At 43.5% G+C, this 23,190-nt stretch overlaps 1 protein-coding gene across 1 annotated transcript; it reads left to right on the top strand.

The window, feature by feature from the left end:
* Positions 1–17,740: 17,740 nt before the first annotated feature.
* Positions 17,741–22,453, top strand: LOC110124729 (calcitonin receptor-stimulating peptide 2-like). Its single transcript, XM_070472867.1, is given in 6 exon segments — positions 17,741–17,856; positions 18,779–18,873; positions 19,615–19,746; positions 21,538–21,689; positions 21,692–21,723; positions 22,290–22,453. Coding segments are annotated over 5 exon segments (504 nt in total). The 5' UTR covers positions 17,741–17,856; positions 18,779–18,787; the 3' UTR covers positions 22,392–22,453.
* The last annotated feature ends 737 nt before the right edge of the window (positions 22,454–23,190 follow it).

The following is a 23,190-nucleotide window of genomic DNA, read 5'->3' as shown; positions in this document are numbered from 1 at the left end:
AAACTACAAAACTCTCACTCATCATGTGTCTTGACTAATGATTTCCTTTAAAACAGACACAGCTGAGATGAAGAAACCAAGAAAATAGCCTCTAGATAACTGAAATAGGCCTCACAAAGGATCATTACTGCCGTCCTGACCATTATCAAGTTCTCACTCAATGTCTATAGCTCTTCATTCACACCCAGCTCTAATTGTTTGGCTGTTTTCTGTTTTTCCCCTGAGCATGTGTTAGTTGAAACTGTTGTTACAAAGACCATAAAATTCCTGATCATTATTCATAAATGCTTACTTGGTTTCTATTTATTCTGTGTTTACACAGAAACTGAACAAGCTTTCTTTCTGTTCACTTCAGTGCAGATTAGTTAAGTAAAGGTCGTAAAAGATGCTTTTATAGTTCGTGATGTACGTATAATATATAACAATAAATTTTATAAAATATACATTACATAAAGTAAATGTACATAATAAATATGCAAATATATAGCTACATTTACAAGTTTGCACTAACTGTCTATACTCAGGCTCTTCATTCCCATTCCATTCTATGAAGCTTGGTTTTTGTTGTTATTGTCTTGTTGTTAATGTCATTGCATACCCAATGAAAACAGGGATGAGTGTATTGTTGCAAAAGGCAGCTACAATGGCATCAGCAAGAAGTAATATTAATAGCTTCCAAATTGATGAGATGAAATAAACACATAATTATATGGCTATTTTACCTCAAAAAAGAAAGACAGTGTGATATCACATAATTCATGCCTATTGGCCTTACATGCCTTGAAAGTAGACAATTTAATCCCCAATACACTAAGTGATGTTCTTGTGATGGTACTGATAAACCTTCAAGAAAAGATTTAAACTACATTCAGTATATTCTTATTGGGACCCATGTCTTCCTGAGTTTGAATGATGGATCTGTCATTGGTGACCTTGAACAAGTTATCTTCCTCAGTTACCTCCTATGAACTAAGTCAAAATAGTTCCTATTTCCCTAGACAACTATAAGATTAAACGAGATTATGTACATAAACTGTTCAGTATAGTGTCTGGCACACAGTATTCAATAAATGTTGGATACTATAAATAAATAAATTCAATACTGTATACTCTTTTTAAGAAGCTTTAAGTGTATGCAATGCATTTTATCTAATTTTCCAAACAAGTTGATATAATTTGGCACTTACAGGGGTAAGCTCTTGTAATAATGACAATGATAGTTACCATCTTTGTGTGTCTCCAGGCCAAGCAATGCACCAGGTGTTTAATATGACGTTATAATCCTGCTGGGCAATGATGGTGCAACATAGCCAGGTGTGGATCTGAGAAGTTTGGAGAAGGCAAAATTTATTCTCTACTAGCCTTGGTGATTGATTTTAGTTTGAGAATTAAATACTTACAGATTGCCTTCTTCTTAAGAAAGCAGAAGAATATGCCGTGATTTTCTTTAGGTTACTATATTAAGCCAACATCATTTGGAACTAGAAAGAATAAACTTAAAAAAAAAAAACTTTCTATTTTGTATTGGAGTATAACCAATTAATGATATTGTGACAGTTTCAGGTAGACAGTCAAGGGACTCAGCCATACATACACACATGCAGCCATTCTCCCCCAAACTCCCCTCCCAGCTAGGCTGCCACACAACATTGAGCAGAGTTCCATGTGCTATGCCGTCCTTGTTGGTTATCCATTTTAAATATAGCAGTGTGTACATGTCAATCTAGAAAGGATAAGATTTGTTAGAAGAAGGAGGAGCAGGAAGAGGAGAAGGGGAGGAGGAGAGGGAGAAGAGGAGAGGAAAAGAAGGTAGCATTCTTAAGTATCCGACCCATGACAAGTAATGTATCTGGTCTTTAACATGAATTATCTTTATTCCTGCCAGGTAGTTATTATTATCTCCAATTTAGATGTGGATAAACTGTAGTTCAGGGAAATCATTATCTGCTCAGGGACAAAAAGTAAGTAATAAAGTCAAACCTCCAATCCAGTTGCGTAAGACCACATACTATTCCCAATCCTAGGTGACTCTAATTATAGAGAAAATCCCCTATATACACCTTATGGCTCCCTGACAGTATCCATAAAGGAATCATCCCTGTAAGGAACTTTCTAGTACAACAGGAACCCATCCAGAGTAACTCCTTGAAAAGACCAGTTGAATCTGTCCATCTCTCAGACTGACCAGCCTGGCCCTCCTCAACCACACACTCACTCAGTTCTTGCCCTGGAAGCAAAATCATGTCCTAAAAATAATCTTTTGACCTAGGAAGGAATCTCTCCTGGTGCCTATAGCAAGCAGGAGCCTTTGGGGTTTGGAAAAGCAGTCCTAAGGGCAAGACAACTCAGCTCTGCAGGGAAACCAGTTAAACCCTCTCCTTTTCCAAGAATGATAGGCCAGGAAGACCCCACAGACATGATACCCCATTTCTTCCTTCTGCCACAGACGCCCTTCTCATTCTTTGCCTAACCTAAAATCCACTACTGGTTCTAAGCTCTAACAGCAGCTGCTGTGTTTTGCTGAAGGGACAGAGAATCATACCTCAAAGCTCTGCAAGCCTGAAATGTTGTCTCTTGAGTACAGGGACATATTAGAAAGTATCCCCAAGCTTGGATAGTGGAAAGTCCCAGCAGTGGAGGGGGCTGGTGGTGTGACATCCACTTTCCATGTTTTAACAATTCCCTACTTAACAACTGTCTACCCAAACTGCATGCATCATTAAATATTTGATACAGGTTAAAAATATAAAGCAAGCTTTTTCAGGTGGGTTTTAATCTGGTGGTGGTTTAGTCACTAAGTTGTGTCTGACTCTTACGATCACATGGACTGTAGCCTGCCAGGTTCCTCTGTCTATGGGATTCTCCAGGCAAGAATACTGGGGTAGGTAGCCATTCCCTTCTTCAGGGGATCTTCCTGACCCAGGGATTGAACCTGAATCTCCTGCATTGCAGGTAGATTCCTTATTATCTGCACCACCAGAGAAGCCCTTCAGTTCAGTTCAGTTCAGTTCAGTCGCTCAGTCGTGTCCGACTCTTTGCGACCTCATGAATCGCAGCACGCCAGGCCTCCCTGTCCATCACCAACTCCCGGAGTTTACTTAAACTCATGCCTATCGAGTTGGTGATGCCATCCAGCCATCTCATCCTCTGTTGTCCCCTTCTCCTCCTGCCCCCAATCCCTCCCAGCATCAGGGTCTTTTCCAATGAGTCAACTCTTCACATGAGGTGGCCAAAGTACTGGAGTTTCAGCTTCAGCATCAATCCGAGAAGCCCTTGCTGCTGCTAAGTCACTTCAGTCGTGTCCGACTCTGCACGACCCCATAGACAGTAGCCCACCAGGCTCCACCGTCCCTGGGATTCTCCAGGAAAGAATACTGGAGTGGGTTGCCATTTCCTTCTCCAATGCATGAAAGTGAAAAGTGAAAGTGAAGTCGCTCAGTTGTGTCCAACTTGAAGCGACCCCATGGACAGCAGCCTACCAGGTTCTTCCGTCCATGGGATTTTCCAGGCAAGAGTACTGGAGTGGGGTGCCATTGCCTTCTCCCCGAGAAGCCCTTAGGGGGACACAATTAAAAACCTGTTTGGTCATGGTCAAAGGAGTCTAGCAGAGGTAGCTAAGAGATGGGACTCAATGTCTAAGCACCAAATTCAGGATTTCATTGCATCATAATATCTGTCAAGACCTGGAGTTATGTGATACAAAGATGTTCATTTCCTATCTCTACTAGAGTTTCAAACTAAAGTGGCACCAATTTGCTCAATAGTTCCCCATTATATGTAGCATATCTGAACAGGAATATTGATGGACACATGACAAATCAAAAGCTGGTAAGGGAAGAACATATTATGCTTGAGATTTCATGATTCCTAGACACGACTGTTGGGGGAGTGAATGCAGCCAGCCATACAGGCGGTAGATTTGGGCGGGAGTGGCGGGGGGGTGCCATTCCCAGCAGAGGAGGCACAAGGATGGCCTCTAATGTAAAGAGTGATCTCCTTGCCCCCACCCCACACCCCATCAGGTGCACTCTCTTTTTAGACACTCTGTTACTTCCCCTCTAGCCACTTTCTGGTTCTGGCTCACCTACCCTAGGAGATTTCCTCAGTGCTCCAGTCCACAGTAGCCTCCCTTCTTAAAGCCCCAGCCCTTACCGACCCTGTCAATCAGCCCAGCATTTACTTGTGGTAGGTAGAGTAAGAATTTCCTCACTCCCAGAAGTCCACATCCTTGGAAATGCAAATATGTTACTTTACATGGCAAAAGAGACTTTGAAGATGTGATTCAACTAAGGACCTGGAGATGAAGACATTGGCCTGGATAATAAGTGCTGTGCTGTGCTTAGTCGCTCAAGGGAATAATCGCTTTTCGATTCCATGCATTATAGCCCGCCAGGCTCCTCTGTCCATGGGAATTCTCTAGGTAAGAAGAAGACTGGAGTGGATTGCCATGCCCTCCTCCAGGGGATCTTCCCAACCCAGGGATTGAACCCAGGTCTCGCACACTGCAGGAAGATTCTTTACAGTCTGAGCCACCAGGAAGTCAAATGGTGAGTGACCTGGTATTAGGAACCATATTGTAATCTGGCAGAAAGTTTAAAGCACATTTGTGGAATATCAGAATTAGAAAGGAAGTTCAGAATCTCTCAGTCCAATAAATTGTTCACAAAAGTGGAAACAGAGGTCCAAATGTTTTACTTAAGTCACACCTTTTGAGTTAGGGGGTAGGAATTAGAATCCTAAATCAAGACCGGGAGCTGACTGTGGCTCAGATCATGAACTCCTTATTGCCAAATTCAGACTGAAATTAAAGAAAGTAGGGGAAACCACTAGACCATTCAGGTATGACCTAAATCAAATCCCTTACGATTATACAGTGGAAGTGGCAAATAGATTCAAGGGGTTAGATCTGATAGACAGAGTGCCTGAAGAACTATGGATGGAGGTTCCTGACATTGTACAGGAGGCAGCGATCAAAATCATCCTTAAGGGGGAAAAAATGCACAAAGGCAAAACAGTTGTCTGAGGAGGCCGTACAAATAGCTGAGAAAAGAAGAAAAGCTAAAGGCAAAGGAGAAAAGGAAACATATATCCATTTGAATGCAGAGTTCCAAAGAATAGTAAGGAGAGATAAGAAAGCCCTCCTCAGTGATCAATGCAAAGAAATAAAGAAAAACAATAGAATGGGAAAGACTAGAGATCTCTTCAAGAAAATGAGATGCCAAGGGAATATTTCATGCAAAGATGGGCACAATAAAGGACAGAAATGGTATGGACCTAACAGAAGCAGAAGATATAAAGAAGAGGTGGCAAGAATACACAGAAGAACTATACAAAAAAGATCTTCATGACCCAGATAACCATGATGGTTAGAGCCTGGCTAGAGCCAGACATCCTGGAATGTGAAGTCAAGTGGGCCTTAGGAAGCATCAATACAAACAAAGCTAGAGGAGGAGATGGAATTCCAGTTGAGCTATTTCAAATCGTAAAAGATGATGCTGTGAAAGTTCTGCATTCAATATGCCTGCAAATTTGGAAAACTCAGCATGGCCACAGGACTGGAAAAAGTCAGTTTTCATTCCGATCCCAAAGAAGGGCAAATGCCAGAGAACATTCAAACCACTGCACAACTGCACTCCTCTCACACGCTAGCAAAGCAGTGCTCAAAATTCTCCAAGCCAGGCTTCAACAGTATGTGAATCATGAACTTTCAGATGTTCAAGCTGGATTTAGAAGAGACAGAGGAACCAGAGATCAAATTGCCAACATGTTAGATCATCAAAAAAAGAAGAGAATTCCAGAAAAACATCTACTTCTGCTTTATTGACTATGCCAAAACCTTTGACTGTATGGATCACAACAAACTGTGGGAAATTCTATAAGAGATGGGAATACCAGACCACCTGACCTGCCTCCTGAGAAATCTGTTTGCAGGTAAAGAAAAAACAGTTAGAACTGAATATGGAACAACAGACTGGTTCCAAATTGGGAAAGGAGTACATCAGGGCTATATTTTGTCACCCTGCTTATTTAACTTATGTGCAAAGCACATCACGCATAATGCTAAGCTGGATGAAGCACAAGCTGAAATCAAGATTGCCAGGAGAAATATCAATAATCTCAGATATGCAGATGATACCACCCTTATGGCAGAAAGTGAAGAGGAACTAAAAAGCCTCTTGATGAAAGTGAAAGAGTACAGTGAAAAAGCTGGCTTAAAACTCAACATTGAAAAGCCTAAGATCATGGCATCCAGTCCCATCACTTCATGGCAAATAGATGGGGAAACAATGCAAACAGTGAACGACTTTATTTTCTTGGGCTCCAAAATCACTGAAGATGGTGATTGCAGCCATGAAATTAAAAGATGCTTGCTCCTTGGAAGAAAAGCTAGGACAAACCTAGACAGCATATTAAAAACCAGAGCCATGACTTTGCTGACAAAGGTCCATCTAGTCAAAGCTATGGTTTTTCCAGTAGTCATGTATGGATGTGAGACTTGGACTATAAAGAAAGCTGAGCACCGAAAAATTGATGCTTTTGGACTGTAGTGTTGGAGAAGACTCTTGAGAGTCCCTTGGACTTCAAGGAGATCCAACCAGTCCATCCTAAAGGAAATCAACCCTGAATATTCATTGGAAGGACTGATGCTGAGGCTGATACTCCAATACTTTGGCCACCTGATGTGAAGAACTGACTCATTAGAAAGGACCCTGATGCTGGGAAAGGTTGAAGGCAGGAGAAGGGGATGACAGAGGATGAGATGGTTGGATGGCATCACTGACTCAATGGACATGAGTTTAAGCAAGCTTCAAGAGTTGGTGATGGACAGGGAAGGCTGGCGTGCTGCAGTCCATGGGGTTGCAAAGAGTCGGACACAGCTGAGTGACTGAGCTGAACTGAATCTTAACTCCAAGCATACTTTTCACTACCCCCTCCCCTGACTGCATCCACTGGCAAAGTAAAACAATCTACAAAACCAACCCCAGTGTAAGAGAAGGTGAAACAATAAGTAATGCAAAAGTGAAGAAATTTACTCATCTGGATTGGTTTAGATTTGGGTTTTATTCTTTAGCAGTCTACCTATCTTAAATGACAGCACCAATGTGTAATTTCCTTCTGCAAAACTGTCAGTCTTCTAAATGTTGGGCCAGTAATTGGGGGGCAGGAGGACAAGGGGACGATAGACAATGAGATGGCTGGATGGCATCACAGACTCGATGGGCATCAGTTTGAGTGAACTCCGGGAGTTGGTGATGGACAGGGAGGCCTGGCGTGCTGTGATTCATGGGGTTGCAAAGAGTCGGACACGACTGAGCGACTGAACTGACTGACTAGCTGACTTGCCTGGTCATTGAGCCTCACTACAAATCACATTAGCCCTGAAGTAAGCAGACATGCCCATGTTGTCCTCCGAGTCCTCAGGGGACCAGACCTCTTATCAGATGTAGCAGAGACAAGCCATGTTCAGGTACCTCAAGCCTCAGTGGCACCTGGAAATATAATAAAGTCAAGCCAAATACTCTTACTATGTTCTTACCAATAAAACAAAGAAAATACAATCCATTTTTAAACTGTTGGGGCTATGAGAGATATTGTATACATAGTGGCTGGCACACAGCTGAAACTCAATTGATGACATTAAAATATTTATTTATTTTTCTTTTGTTTTATACATAACTTTTCATATCCACTGCACATGCAACATCTTTTAGATAATTTTATATCTAGGTTATTAATAAAACACTGATGTTCCCTTTCTCCAGTGTTTATATAGATCCACTTGTTTTGAAGGTCTCAGCAAGGGGCTTTCCTGGTGGCTTAGTGGTAAAGAATCTGCCTGCCAGTGTAGAGGACACAGGTTCGATCCCTGGTCTGGGACAATCCCACATGCTGTGGAGCAACTAAATCCATGAGCCACAACTACACAGCCAAACATAAACAAATACAATTAAAAAGAAAATAAAGATCTTAGCAAAATCCCCACCAGGATTTACATCCTTCCTGTCTTTGGCAACCACTTCTGTTCTTGCTCCCCCAGTAGTGGTTTTTTAAAACTCTAAACATACTTTAGGGAAATGATTCAGAAGCTTCATATCTCTTCCCATGTTGATTAATATAAAAAAGTTTTGGTTCATACCCTTCTTTATACAAAACAATCAACTTATTAAGACTATTTTTTTTTAGAGACATTTTCAGTTTACAAGAAAGTCCAGAGGAAGGTACAGAGACTTTCCCTATTCCTCCTGCACTCACACATGCATAGCCTCCCCCAGTATTAAGAACACCCACCAGAGTGGTACATATGTTACAACAACACTGACATCATAGTCACTCAGTCTATATTTAACCTTAGAGTTAACGCTTACTGTTGTATATGCTATGGGTTTGGACAAATATGTAAGGACATGTATCCATACCAAGTAAGATGGTAGGTGTTGTGAGAGGGCATCAGAGGGCAGACACACTAAAACCATAATCACAGAAAACTAGCCAATCTGATCACAGGACCACAGCCTTGTCTAACTCAATGAAACTAAGCCATGCCATGTGGAGCCACCCAAGAAGGAGGGGTCATGGTGGAGAGGTCTGACAGAATGTGGTCCACTGGAGAAGGGAATGGCAAACCACTTCAGTATTCTTGCCTTGAGAACCCCATGAACAGTATGAAAAGGCAAAATGATAGGATACTGAAAGAGGAACTCCCCAGGTTGGTAGGTGCCCAATATGCTACTGGAGATCAGTGAAGAAATGACTCCAGAAAGAATGAAGGAATGGAACCAAAGCAAAAACAATACCCAGTTGTGGATGTGACTAGTGATAGAAGCAAGGTCCGATGCTGTAAAGAGCAATAGTGCATAGGAACCTGGAATATTAGGTCCATGACTCAAGGCAAATTGGAAGTGGTCAAACAGGAGACGGCAAGAGTGAACGTCGACATTCTAGGAATCAGCGAACTAAAATGGACTGGAATGGGTGAATTTAACTCAGATGACTATTATATCTACTACTGTGGGTAGGAATCCCTTAGAAGAAATGGAGTAGCCATCACAGTAAACAAAAGAGTCCAAAATGCAGTACTTGGATGCAATCTCAAAAACGACAGAATAATCTGTTCATTTCCAAGGCAAACCATTCAAGACCACAGTAATCCAAGCCTATGCCCCAACCAGTAATGCTGAAGAAGCTGAAGTTGAATGGTTCTATGAAGACCTACAAGACCCTTTAGAACTAACACCCAAAAAGGATGTCCTTTTCATTATAGGGGACTGGAATGCAAAAGTAGGAAGTCAAGAAACACCTGGAGTAACAGGCAAATTTGGCCTTGGAGTACGGAATGAGGCAGGGCAAAGGCTAATAGAGTTTTGTCAAGAGAACGCACTGGTCATAGCAAACACCCTCTTCCAACACCACAAGAGAAGACTCTACACATGGACATCACCAGATGGTCAACACTGAAATCAGATTGATTATATTCTTTGCAGCCAAAGATGGAGAAGCTCTATACAGTCAGCAAAAACAAGACTGGGAGCTGACTGTGGCTCTGATCATGAACTCCTTATTGCTAAATTCAGACTTAAATTGAAGAAAGTAGGGAAAACCACTAGACCATTCAGGTATGACCTAAATCAAATCCCTTATGATTATACAGTGGAAGTGAGAAATAGATTTAAGGGACTAGATCTGATAGACAGACTGCCTGGTGAACTATAGACGGAGGTTTGTGACATTGTATAGGAGACAGGGATTAAGACCATCCCCATGGAAAAGAAATGCAAAAATGCAAAATGGCTGTCTGAGGAGGGCTTACAAATAGCTGTGAAAAGAAGAGAAGAGAAAAGCAAAGGAGAAAAGGAAAGAGATTCACATTTGAATGCAGAGTTCCAAAGAATAGCAAGGAGAGATAAGAAAGCCTTCCTCAGTGATCAATGCAAAGAAATAGAGGAAAACAATAGAATGGGAAAGACTAGAGATCTCTTCAAGAAAATTAGAGATACCAAGGGAACATTTCATGCAAAGATAGGTTTGATAAAGGACAGAAATGGTATGGACCTAACAGAAGCAGAAGATATTAAGAAGAGGTGGCAAGAACACACAGAAGAACTGTACAGAAAAGATCTTCACGACCCAGATAATCACAGTGGAAAGATCACTCACCTAGAGCCAGGCATCCTGGAATGTGAAGTCAAGTGGGCCTTAGGAAGCATCTCTACGAACAAAGCTAGTGGAGGTGATGGAATTCCAGTTGAGCTATTTCAAATCCTGAAAGATGATGCTGTGAAAGTGCTGCACTCAATATGCCAGCAAATTTGGAAAACTCAGCAGTGGCCACAGGACTTGAAAAGGTCAGTTTTCATTCCGATCCCAAAGAAAGGCAATGCCAAAGAATGCTCAAACTACCACACAATTGCACTCATCTCACACGCTAGTAAAATAATGCTCAAAATTCTCTAAGCCAGGCTTCAGCAATCCGTGAACTGTGAGCTTCCAGATGTTCAAGCTGGTTTTAGAAAAGGCAGAGGAACCAGAGATCAAATTGCCAACATCAGCTGGATCATCGAAAAAGCAAGAGAGTTCTAGAAAAACATCTACTTCTGCTTTATTGACTATGCCAAAGCCTTTGACTGTATGGATCACAATAAACTGTGGAAAATTCTGAAAGAGATGGGAATATACCAGACCACCTGACCTGCCTCTTGAGAAACCTATATTTAGGTCAGGAAGCAACAGTTAGAACTGGACATGGACCAGCAGACTGGTTCCAAATAGGAAAAGGAGTACATGAAGGCTGTATATTGTCACCCTGCTTATTTAACTTATATGCAGAGTACATAATAAAAAAGACTGGGCTGGATGAAGCACAAGCTGGAATCAAGATTGCCAGGAGAAATATCAATAACCTCAGATATGCAGATGACACCACCCTTATGGCAGAAAGTGAAGAGGAACTAAAAAGCCTCTTGATGAAAGTGAAAGAGGAGAGTGAAAAAGTTGTCTTAAAGCTTAACATCCAGAAAACAAAGATCATGGCATATGGTCCCATCACTTCATGGCAAATAGATGGGAAAACAGTGGAAACAGTGTCAGACTTTATTTTGGGGGGCTCCAAAATCACTGCAGATGGTGATTGTAGACATGAAATTAAAAGACTCTTACTCCTTGAAAGGAAAGTTATGACCAACCTAGACAGCATATTAAAAAGCAGAGACATTACTTTGCTAGCAAAGGTCTGTCTAGTCAAGGCTATGGTTTTTACAGTGGTCATGTATAGATGTGAGAGTTGGACTATAAAGGAAGCTGAGAGCCGAAGAATTGATGCTTTTGAACTGTAGTGTTGGATAAGACTCTTGAGAGTCCCTTGGACGCAAGGAGATCCAACCAGTCCACCTGAAAGGATATCAGTCCTGGGTGTTCATTGGAAGGACTGATGTTGAAGCTGAAACTCCAATACTTTGGCCACCTCATGTGAAGAGCTGACTCATTGGAAAAGACCCTGATGCTGGGAGAGACTGGAGGCAGGAGGAGAAGGGGACAACAGGGATGAGATGGCTGGATGGCATCACTGACTTGATGGACATGAGTTTGAGTAAACTCCAGGAGAAGGTGATGGACAGAGAGGCCTGGCATGCTGCGATTCATGGGGTCGCAAAGAGTCGGACACGACTGAGCGACAACTGAACTGGACTGATGTATCTATCACTAGAGTAACATAAAATGTATTTTCACTGTCTTAAGAAAAAATCCTCTATTCTCCACATATTCATCCCTCTTTATGGTTCTTTCCTTGGATTTCCATCTCTCTGCTTACATTTTTGTCCATCTGTTCTTACATGCTGTCTACTTGACAGTCCTTAGCATATTAATCATGGTTGTTTTAAATTCCCAGTCTAAGGCCAAAACCATGACATGTCTGCTTCTGATCTTTGTTCTGACTACTCATGTTGTGTTTTTTGCCTTAGTATCTCTTTAATTTTTTTCCCTGATAGCCGGACATTATGTATAGGATAAGAGAAACTGCTGTAAATAGGCTGTGAGTAAGGTGGCAGTGAAGTCTGTGCACAGGGGACGGTTTCCATAGTCCTATAATTAGGTCTTGGTCTTTTGGTGAGCCTATGCTTCCAGACTGTGAACTTCACAGGTGTTTCTCAGTCTTTTTTTCCTCCCCTTTTAGGTAAAGGACGTAACTAGAGTGTCCTGGAGTTGAATGTTTCCCTTCTCCTACTTGCAAGGCTACAACTGAAGTTAGCTGGAAATTTCCCATGCCCCCAGGTTACTTAGGCTCTGATAATATTCCAGCAAGTTAGGCTCTGGTTAACTAGTTTCTCCTGAAGGCAGACCTTGTTAAGAAAAACAGATGCTCTGGTGTATTTCAAAATGGTTCCTTTTCTTCTTCCCCTCCTAGAAGCATGAAGAAACTTTTCTCCCATATTTACTGTGAGAACATGGGCTCCTGGAGGTAAATCTCAGATAATTGCAGGGCGGGAAGGTGGGTTTTTAACTTTCAGAGTTTTTTACACTTAGCCTCCAGCAATTTGTCAGTTATAGTTCACGTTTTCCTACTCTGGCACTAGTTTCAAGTGAGTCTGCCCTTGTGTCTGTTAAATATTCATCTGTATATCATTCCAATCTTGGGGGCAGAAATTTGCCCTTTTGGTCTTTACTTCTTCTAGGGATCTTTGAAGAGTTGTTGATTTTTTAGTCTGTTCAGCTTTTTATTTGTACTTATGACTTCTAAACTTCTCTGTGGCATTTTCAGTTGAAATTCTTCAGTTAGCTTTATTTTTTTTTCCTGTGTGTATTGAGATGATCATATGATTTTTTTGGTTTTTGGTCATGTAATTTTTATTTTTCAGTCTGTTAATGGGGTATGTTACATTGAATGATTTGCAGATAGTGGACCATCCTTGCCTCCCAGAGATAAACTCCATATGATCATGGTGTATGATCTTTTTAATGTGTGTTGAATTCAGTTTGCTGTTTTGTTGAGGATTTTTACATGGTTTCATCAGTGATTTTGACCTGTAATTTTCGTTTTTGTGATATCTTTGTCTACTTTTGATATCAGGGTGATGCTGCTGGCTAGAATGATTCTAGAAGCATTCATTCCTCTGCAATTTTTTGGAACAGTTTGAGAAAGATGGGTGTTAACACTCTTCTAAATGTTTAGTAGAATTCACCTGTGAAGCCATTTGGTCCTGGACTTTTGTTTTTTGGGAGTTTTTATTACTGATTTAACTTAATTACTGGTAATTGGTCTATTCATACTTTTTTTCTTTTCTTTTCTTTTTTTTTTTTTTTAGCTCTACCAGTTTATTGCTACCAACCCATCTCCCTCCACCCTCGTGCACACATGCTCAGTCATGTGACCCCATGGACTGCAGCCCGCCAGGCTCCTCTGTCCATAGACTTTTCCAGGCAAGAATACTGGAGTGGGTTGCCATTTCCTTCTCCATTCAGTTAGCTTTAAAAAAAGAAAAAGATCTCAAAAAAAAAAAAAAATTTAACACTCAGGGTAGTTTGGCAAAACTTGTTTCACTTTTATGTATGTAGACATATTATATATGTGTGTGTGTTTGTTGGATTGTGATATAAAATGTATTTTTTTTTTTTTTAGATCAAAGAAGACTGCAGGCCATTGTGGTCAATTATACTGGCAAATAAAAGCACAAATTAACCTCAAAAAAAGAAATTCTTCAGTTAATTTGATAGCTACAAATTTCCCTCAGACTGAAGCAAAAAAATGTGTGCTGTTGCTACTGTTGCTAGGGGCTTCCCAGGTGGCGCCAGTCATAAAGAACCCACCTGCCAACACTGGAGATGCAAGACAGGAGGTTTGATCCCTGGGTGGGGAAGATCCCCTGCAGAAGGAAATGGCAATCCACTCCAACATTCTTGCCTGGGAAATCCCATGGAGGAGCCTGGCAGGCTACAGTCAATGGAGCAGTAAAGAGTCAGACACACACACACACACTGCTGCTAAGGTTGTTAACTGTTGTGATTTTGCTGTTGTTGTTGAATCTGTATTATACATGAATTGTAAAGAATTAAAGGAATAAGTTTTTAGGTGTAAACCTTTTGACTGCATGGAAACTCCAATAAGAATTTTTTTAACTATTAATACATTGAGTATTAACATCCTGATAAACCATCTTTTTTTAAAAATTTTAAGTCAAAAAGCACAGAAATCTAATAGGCATTAAAGTGAGAGGTTATTAGAGTGTTAAATCTTTTTTTTTTTTTTTTTACAAACCAGATTGTTTCTAACTGATCCTGATTTTCAAGTTGAAAAGTTATGAAATAAGGTTATAAAATCAGGAACCAAATAGTCAACAACTATTTTTAAATTAGCATTTTCCTTGGCACCTTTGCTAGATCATTTTCTCTTTACTGTTGTCCTGAGATGGTTCAGAGAGGGCGGGACACAATTACAAACAATTCGTGATCAATCGGGTAGGTAGGTATAAAATTCCCGAAGTTCACTTCATAAATCAGGAATGCACTCAGAGGAGAATGGTTTTGTATCCCACACTAGGAGATCCTAGATTTTAGAGGAAACCCTCGGGGAAATCATTATTTACCTGTCTCATTCCTAGAAACTTCTATCAGGAGACTGTATGTATCAAATAAAATAAGAGAAGTCTGACTGAAATGTTTGTGCTCACAATTTGGGAATCTCTAATGAGGTCCAGATTATCTGCAGACTGGGGTTAGAGATCTGTCATAGTGGTGAGACTGGCTGGTGAATTTCCCCCAATGGATTAGTTTCCATTCATTCACTCAATAAACATCTGCTGAGTGCTGACTAGTGAGCCAGATGTGTGAAGTGACAAAGAAAAGGACAATTTTTAATAAACCTTAACACTCAGCAAGGACTTCCCTGGCGGCTCAGACAGTAAAGCGTCTGCCTACAATGCAGGAGACCCGGGTTCAATCCCTGGGTGGGGAAGATCCCCTGGAGAAGGAAATGGCAACCCACTCCAGTACTCTTGCCTGGAAAATTTCATGAATGGAGGCGCCTCGTAGCTTACAGTCCATGGGGTTGCAAAGAGTCAGACACGACTGAGCGACTTCACTTTTTGCTTTCACTTAACACTCAGCTCAGCTTGAGGCACTCAGAAAGTGCTTGAGGGAAGAATTAATCTCAGTCCCTCCCTATCTAGAGAGACCGACATTAAAGTAAAGCCTGTAATAGCCAGAGGCTATGTTAGCACCCTCTATGGTGCAGACCCTGCTTCCTGCCCCGCCACCAACAGCCCATCCTCTGTAGCCTGCAAAGATTTCAGAGTGAGGAATGGATGTTTGCTTTGAAAACTGAAGACATGGCAGTCATGGGTGGAGCTCCAGCCCACAAAGTAACGTGGTTACAAAATCAGCTTCTAAAGTCGTCATTTGTTAACCACTTTGCAGTCACCATGGCGCTGGTGAAACCTGTGGTTCTCTCTCATCAGGAAAATGCAATCCAGGTAAACACATACTAACAAATGATTTCAGAAGGTTCATATATGAGAAACCTCTTTCTTTGGAAGTCATATCCAAGAGTATTCGGCACCTAAGAGTCAGACTCAACTAAACGGCAGAGCCCAATTTATACTGCCACAAGTACCTACTAAGCGCCCTTCACCAATTTAGACTTGCAAATCTGTATGCACGCCTAGGCAAGGCAACTGCTAAGCCCTCAAACTCCCATCTGGGTCTCAGCTCCAGGGCACACTGAGCCTGCAGTTCGCCATTCTGACCCCTCCCCGGTTCTGCCCACCTTTCCCAGCTCTGTGCTTAAGCCAGCAGCACGCAACCAATGAGTTCTTCCATTTCGCTGTCCCCCTTCCCCGCCCCTGCCCCCGCCCTGCCAATTGACCCTCAGGCGACTGAGTTTTAGATACTCAGTTCCCTAGCCCCGAGATTTTTATTTTTCTTGCATCAGTCCCACTCCTGGGTTAAGAAGCAGAAAACTGGAATAAGGCTTCTTGGAAGTTAGGTGTTCTGAACCCTGAGACCACCAACCTGAAAGGGGAAGAGGTGTGGCGCGAGGGCCGTGTGTATCGAAGAATATACTGTGGTTTCTGAACCCTGGACTGGGACGTGGACCTGTGGCCTGGGCCACTCATCACACACCCGCGCTGGTTTCGGCTCTGTCTGGAAGAATCACCTAGCTAGGGTCCTTGCAGCCCACCGTTGGCCCGCGATGTGGCCGATGGCGCTCGCAGTGCTGGGGCATTTGTATGGGAAACAGCAGATTGCGCATGTGCAGTAGACCTGGCGCCCCTGTAGCCCGGGAGCAGCCCTCTGTATTCTCTTAGGGCCGTCGAAGAGGGCTTGGAGTCGGAAAGTCAGGCAGAGGGTTCTGCAGCTTAGTTGTGGAGAGAGTACGAAGGTCAACATGCTGCTTAATTGGGTGTTACTGCGGTCGTGTGCATAGGAACCCAAGACACTTGGGACTGAACAAAGTAAACCCGTGTGGATGCCCCCGTGCCCCCGTGTTGTTTTATGAGTTCCGGTGGTGTGGAAGTGGGCACACATTTAGAGGCAGTAATGAGACTGTGTGTGTGTAAGAGTATGACTGGAAGTGTGAAGTGAGGAGGGTGAGAATGCAGAGCTGGAATCACTTGCCATCGGGATATTTTGGCATGAAGCACATGGAAACCGCGGGGACATCGGGAAATAGATTGGGCCGGTGAGAGATGATGGATGGCTGGTGAGGAAGCGGAAGGATCAGTATATGCCTCAAGGTTTAGGAAACATCTATGCCTTACATCTCCCCGCTGAGTGCCAGCGGGGCATCCAGGCCTTCTTACCTGTATGTTTGGACCACCCATTGCGAGTCCAGGCAGAAAACGAAGTGGAAATTTCCATAGTACGGGTTGCAGTCTTACGGAATCCCCTATGCGGACCAGGAAGCTCTTCTAGATCCCCACCTAGGAGGGAAACAGTTTCTAGCTTGACTCTCCCTCAGACACACGAACACAACCCAATCGCAAAAATGGAAGATAGGGTGTTCAGAGCGCTGTAAGGCTAGACTGGGATCTGTTGCCTTTCACTAGAAACGCCGGATACTAAAATAAAGATCATTTGAGTTTTTTTATTTTAAAAAAAAAAAGTTTTCAAGATGGGAATGTAGCTCCCATCTCAAAGATAAGCATGTTGAAACACTGAGAATTTATTTGCTATGATCTTACTAGGTCATATTGGCACAGTTGGTAGTGACTTCAGGTCTGACGAAGTCCTTGCCCCTTCATTTCTTGATTCCCAGAAGCCCCATCCCTCTGTGTATCGTTCTAGCCGCCTGAATCAGACACCCTAGCTTGGGGACAGAATCGTCCACTCTGCTGTACATTAACCCTCCAAGCATCACTTGGGATACTGTCAGACTACAGGGCAGCCAGGATTCCTTGTAATGTTGGACGCTGCCCTACAAGATCGTCGCACAGTTGGGGATGGAGTAGGACGTGTTCAAAACTCGGGGAACTGAACAGGTGAAATTTACCGTGACGTCAATTTGTCCTCAAATTCCTGGTCACTTTTAAGTGTATTCTTTTTTGGGTCCCTACCAACCCTCCCACCCCTGCCATCAGTGATCTCAATGCAAATACACTTGGGGTGGGCTTGCTGGATGCTCCAGGCTCTGGACGCAAGTGGTGACACCATCATTCTGGGGCTTCAGGATCCTTCCCGTCATTGGTTGCCTGGAGCTCTTGGACCACCCCAGACGCAGAGCTGCGGAAATAAGAGCAGCTGCTGGTGCTGGAGGCATCAGAGGCAGGCGTTACCAGATCGTGTGACTTCTGCAGTGCCATCGCCTACCGCCAAGGCTACAGTCACTGCTCCCTCCTCTGCTTCAAGCCGCCCAGCTCCTGTTGCCAGGTAAGTCTGGAGACTCCAGCTTAGCTGGATTCTATTCTCTCCCCTTCTCTTCCCTTTCTTCATTACTTTTTCTTACCTGATCCCCTTTCCGGTATCAAGAGTGCCGGTCCACGTTCTCATCACGCTCTGTGTCACTCCGCGGTTCTTCCCAAGGATTCCTCCACACAGGTAACACTGAACGGTCTTAGTTCCTGGACTTTGTGCTCCATTCTCCCCTTGCCACAGCGGGCTCCGGGCTCGCTTTCTCCCGCTGCACACGTGCTTAGGTCAATTTCTAGATTTTGGAGCTCTCCAGGTGCCACCCACAGAACAGGACGCAGGAATAACTTTGTGCGGACCGAGTGCTCTGGGATCATATCTCATGCCTAGTGGTCCGTCGGAAATGGGTTCAGAACTTGCGCGATGGGTTCAGAACTTGGTCCAGCCAAAGCGGGTGGCAAACAGGTATAACGACTGAGGGGCAGGTAACTGTTAAACGCAAGCCCCAGTTGCAGGTTCTGGGAGCTTTTTTCCCAGTTTAAGTTCTGGGTCTCAATTTGAGACTCTCCCAGCTTGCTTCTTACAGGGTCCTCTTAGCCCTAGTGTGGAGTGGCTGACCAGTAGAATTTGGTTTTTTAATTCTCAGGGATTCCAATTGCTGTGATAAGTCCTTTCTAACCCCCTTCCCCAATGAGATATGAGGAAAAGCCCAGCACCAGCAGGACAGCTCTGGGTGGCCCAAAGGGGAAAGCTGTGGTGACAGGTACTCCCAGTCTGTCCTCCAGGAGCCCTGGCCAACAGGAAACGATGGTGAAGGGGAGTGAGATGTCCAGCCTGAAACCAGGATGCAAGGGTGTTAGAAGCGGAGGTAGGGGGAGAGCCCAGGTCTCTGGGTTCACAAAACGAACTGCTGCAGGTGGTGATGTCACTTTCCCCCTTGCAGAGAGGCGTCATGGGGTTCTGGAAGTTTCTGCCCTTCCTGGTCCTCGGGCTCCTGGTCATGTACCAGGCAGGCATGCTCCAGGCAGCACCGTTCAGGTAAGACAGTCCTGCCAGGTGCCCTCTCGCCTCCCATAAATCCTGTGTTCTCAGTTGTGCTGTGCTGAATCTTTAACAACTGGCTCCTGGTGTGGGGGATGCATGGTGGTAATGTGTGAATGTACTCTTGTATAGAAAACTCATCATAAACTTTTTATAACACAAGGATGTGTAGCACATAGTTTACAAATAGGCATAAAACAGTACTCATTATTATAAGTTTCACATAACTCATTGAACTTCATAACATACTTTTGTTGCTTTTACCAAACATTTGCATCTTGAGCAAAGAGAGTTGCTAATTTAACCATAATCTGAAAAATAGATTTCATCCTAATCTGCTAACTGCTTGGCCAATACATTTGTCATTAATCTTATGTGTGATCTAGCCATCTAATTTCTCATCCTCATTCATATTATATTTATTAAACTGAAACCATTTTCAGATTCAAACTATCATTATCATTTAATTTTTAACAATAGCTGCATTTAACACTGAGCTCATAAAGTTCCAGAAAATCTATCAGTTTCCAGCAAACCATTTCTTGGAGGTCACACCAGAGCCTAACTCCTGGAGAAGCTACATTTTTGGATAGAAAATGGGCTCGTTTCCTCTACTGACATTTGAAGCAGCCACATCCTCAGGGGAAGCTGCAGAAACCAGGAAACTTGGCTGCTTATCCTGAGGGTGGGGGTAGGCAGGGACTCAGAGCCAGTATTGGACTTGCTTCTTTCCCCTAGGTCAGCCTTGGAGAATGACTTTGATCCTGCTGTACTCACAGAGAAGGAAATGTGCCTCCTATTGGCTGCAATGATGAACGATTATGTGCAGATCAAGACCAGTGAACTAAAGCGGGAGGCAGAGAACTTCCGGTAAGGTTCTGCCCTCCCCTCAGCTCTTACCCTCTCCCCTGGCTTACGAGGAAGGGGTGTCCTGACAGGTAGGAGAGAACATAGGCAGGCAGGCAGCCAGCAAGCTGTCACTGCTCATGCCTGGGGTCCAACTCTTCTACAGGCTCCACTGAAGACAAAGATCATATGAAGGGACTATGGTTGCCCACATGTAAAAAGATGCCTTTCTGAAAGCAGTGGGGGAAGCTGTGGAATCGTTCACTCTGGAAATTGTCTGGCAGTCCAGTGCTTCCCTAGTGCCTCATCGGTAAAGAGTCTGCCTGCAATGCAGGAGGTCCAGGTTCAATCCCTGGTTGGGGAAGATCCTCTGGAGAAGGAAATGGAAACCCATTCCAGTATTCTAGCCTGGAGAATCCCATGGACAGAGGAGCCTGGTGGGCTACAGTCCATGGGGTTGCAAGAGTTGGACATGACTTAGTCAGTAAACCTACCTACCTACCTACCTACTGAGGAAACCTTCCAGTATTGAAGGAGTTTACCCTCATAAAGTAAACCCAGGGAATAAATCCCAAGTATCTCAGGGGATTTAGAAATGTGGCCCCTCCTCGTGAACCTGGGCATGATACTCTTTCACACCTGCAAGGCATTGTCATTGCATATTTGCAAGGTGAAGCCAGAGCCCTTACAAAGGATAGTGTCAGGTTGTGCAGGGTCTGAGGCAGGTCTGGGGCCTTCAGATGTGTAGAATCTGTGGCCATGTGCATGCTCTCACTGGACCAGACACCCTTCCCCGTCCCCGCCTCCCTGTGCACCCTGAGCTTTGAGTTCAAACCAGCAGAGCCATGTATTGCACTTGCATCCACCCTGAGAACCTCTCTGCAGGGCAGGAAGGGCTGAGCAGCATGTGGAATGCCAGAAAAGGTCACCCCTTCCCCACCGCAGCCCTGCCCCACTCTGCCCTGGCTTAGCGAACCTCTGAGTTCTCCTAGTGGAGGGTGTGTGAGCTGTGCCCCCTGCCTGCCCCTTCCACCTCTGCTCCAAGTGCCCCCTCCCTGGTCTAACCTTCTGCATGACTGCCTCTGGGGCAGCCCTGGTGCATGGTATTGTCTGGCTTGTCTTTTCCCTGCAGCCTGGATGGCTCCAGAGCTAAGTGGTGTAGTAATCTGAGTATCTATGTGCTGGGCATATACACACAGGACCTCAACAAGGTTTACATATTCTACTTAACTAAAACTGTAGTCAGAATGCCTGGAAAGAAATCAGTCATGGTCAGAGTTTTAGAGAAAAATCACCACACCTCACATTGCAAGTAAAAGTGCTAGTTGATCAGCCATGTCCAACTCTTTGTGATCCCATGGACTGTAGCCCACCAGGTTCCTCTGTCCATGAGATTTTCCAGGCAAGAATGCTGGGGTGGGTTACCATTTCCTCCTCCAGGGAATTTTTCTGACCCAGGAGTTGAATCCACATTTCCTGCGTCTCCTGCGTTGGATTATTATTTTTTTTTTTTTTTACCAAGGAGCCACATGGGAATCCCAAGTTTTTTACTTGCACAGAAAAGACTGGCTGCTATAGTTCTGTGTTCCATGGCTTGTTGTCCAGAGTGGGTTTGGTTTTTCTGACACTCCTGGAAGTGCAGAATGATTGTGGCATTTTCTCTAGTGCTCTATGATTTTCTGCTGTGATTTTGTGCTTAGGAGAAATATTTAAGGTTCACTGGTGCCTCTCAGAGCAGTAATTGTACTATGGGGTAGCCCTTGCCCTCAGCCTCTCACTGACAGACTTTCTCTTTTTCTCCATTCTGCAAATCAGCATCACTGCCCAGAAAAGATCCTGTAACAGAGCCACCTGTATGACCCGTAAGATGGCAGGCTCACTGAGCAGATCTGGGACTGAGATTAAGAGGAACTTCATGTCTACCAACGTGGGCTTCAAAGCCTTTGGCCAGCGCTGCAGGGACCTTCAGGACTGAACAGTGAAATGACTCCAGGAAGAAAGGTAAGCATGCTAATACCTCAGATAGCAGGGCAAATGGCTGGGTATTACAGGAGCACAGCCCACACTCTTAACACTTCCTGGGCCTATATCATAAAAAAATCCACAGCAGAATTGCTGGCCCCAGTGCCCAGATACAGAACAGAGAGTCTGAATATCTGAAACCCCTCTAAATTGGGTTCATTTCTATTTTCCAGTGTCTTATCTTGACACTGAGAGGAAATACAGATCCTATGCATTTAAAATACTGTTCTTTGCAGTTATAATTGTAATTGTTCTAGTTTTTTATTTGGAAAGGCAGAGAGCCTTCCCTTTGGAGTAGGCCCTACAATGTCATGTACATCTGAATTCAGAGTATAGACTTGGGTTCAAATATTTTGTCCTTACTAACTATGTAACCATGGAGCAGACCCAGTTACCACATGAGCCTCGGTTTCCCCATATAACTTGAAGGCAACAATAGTACCCACCTTTCATCATTAATATAAAAAGTAATTGAGATAGTACATGACAAGAGCCTCATTATTAATAAGTACTAATATACTAGCTCTTCTTTTTTTTCATCCTAGGTCACCAAGAAGCTGAACTCCATTTCCTTTCATTTGCATGAAAGCAACTTACTGAAAAAAAAAAAATTGAACGGAAGACACACATATATGCATGCCTCTTAATACTGAAAACACTTCTTTTTGCTTGAAATAAAGGCAAATGCAGAATAAAATCATTGCAATTACTCAGTGTGCATCTTTTTATATTTGATTCTGTATTCAGTAAATATGACACACATCTCATTGACTTAGCTGGTAGCAAACCTGGACCCTGTCAGCCAAACTGTCAGCTGTTCTGTGAAACCTCAGGAGCACATGAGGTCGCTGACTTGTGGGTGTCTGGAGGGTGCATAGTAATACCGAGCCTCAGTAGAACTCTTTGTTTAAAGAAATGTTTTTTATCTTGATGAAGTGCATTATGTACTTCATCAAGATAAAAACATATTTTCATTACAGTAAAAAGGACAGTTGCTGCTATTTATGCTGTTTTTTCCCATGAGAAACACAGGGAACTGTGAACACTTTGTTGACCAGGCTGGCTCAAATGAGGCAGTGATAGCATGCTTGGGCTGGGTCGTCAGCATCATGTACCCTCAGTGTCAAGTGAAAAACCCTTATTGGAATTAGAACCCTCAGCATCTCAGAGAGACATTCGCATTTATTTTCAGGGAGTGCTCTGGTCCCCAGCCACAGAGGTTATCTGTTCTCTTCTCCTTGACTCAGATTTCCCCTTACCCATCCCCCATCCCTGCTTTACCCCCCAACAGCCACTCTTCATGCCCCTGCAGCCTGCAAAGCCCTTTAGAAGTGATGGCTCACAATCTGAAAAGGGGATCACAGACCGGTAGACCTGGAAACGTCATCAGATAACATCCAAGCCAATGTTTTACTTTCTGAGTTGCAGCAAAGAAAAATGCATTGC

The sequence above is a fragment of the Odocoileus virginianus genome, chromosome 10 (assembly GCF_023699985.2).
Source record: "Odocoileus virginianus isolate 20LAN1187 ecotype Illinois chromosome 10, Ovbor_1.2, whole genome shotgun sequence".
NCBI classification, from domain to species: domain Eukaryota; kingdom Metazoa; phylum Chordata; class Mammalia; order Artiodactyla; family Cervidae; genus Odocoileus; species Odocoileus virginianus.
The sequence above is the reverse complement of the archived record's forward strand: the minus strand, read 5'-3'. Positions and strand labels throughout refer to the sequence as shown.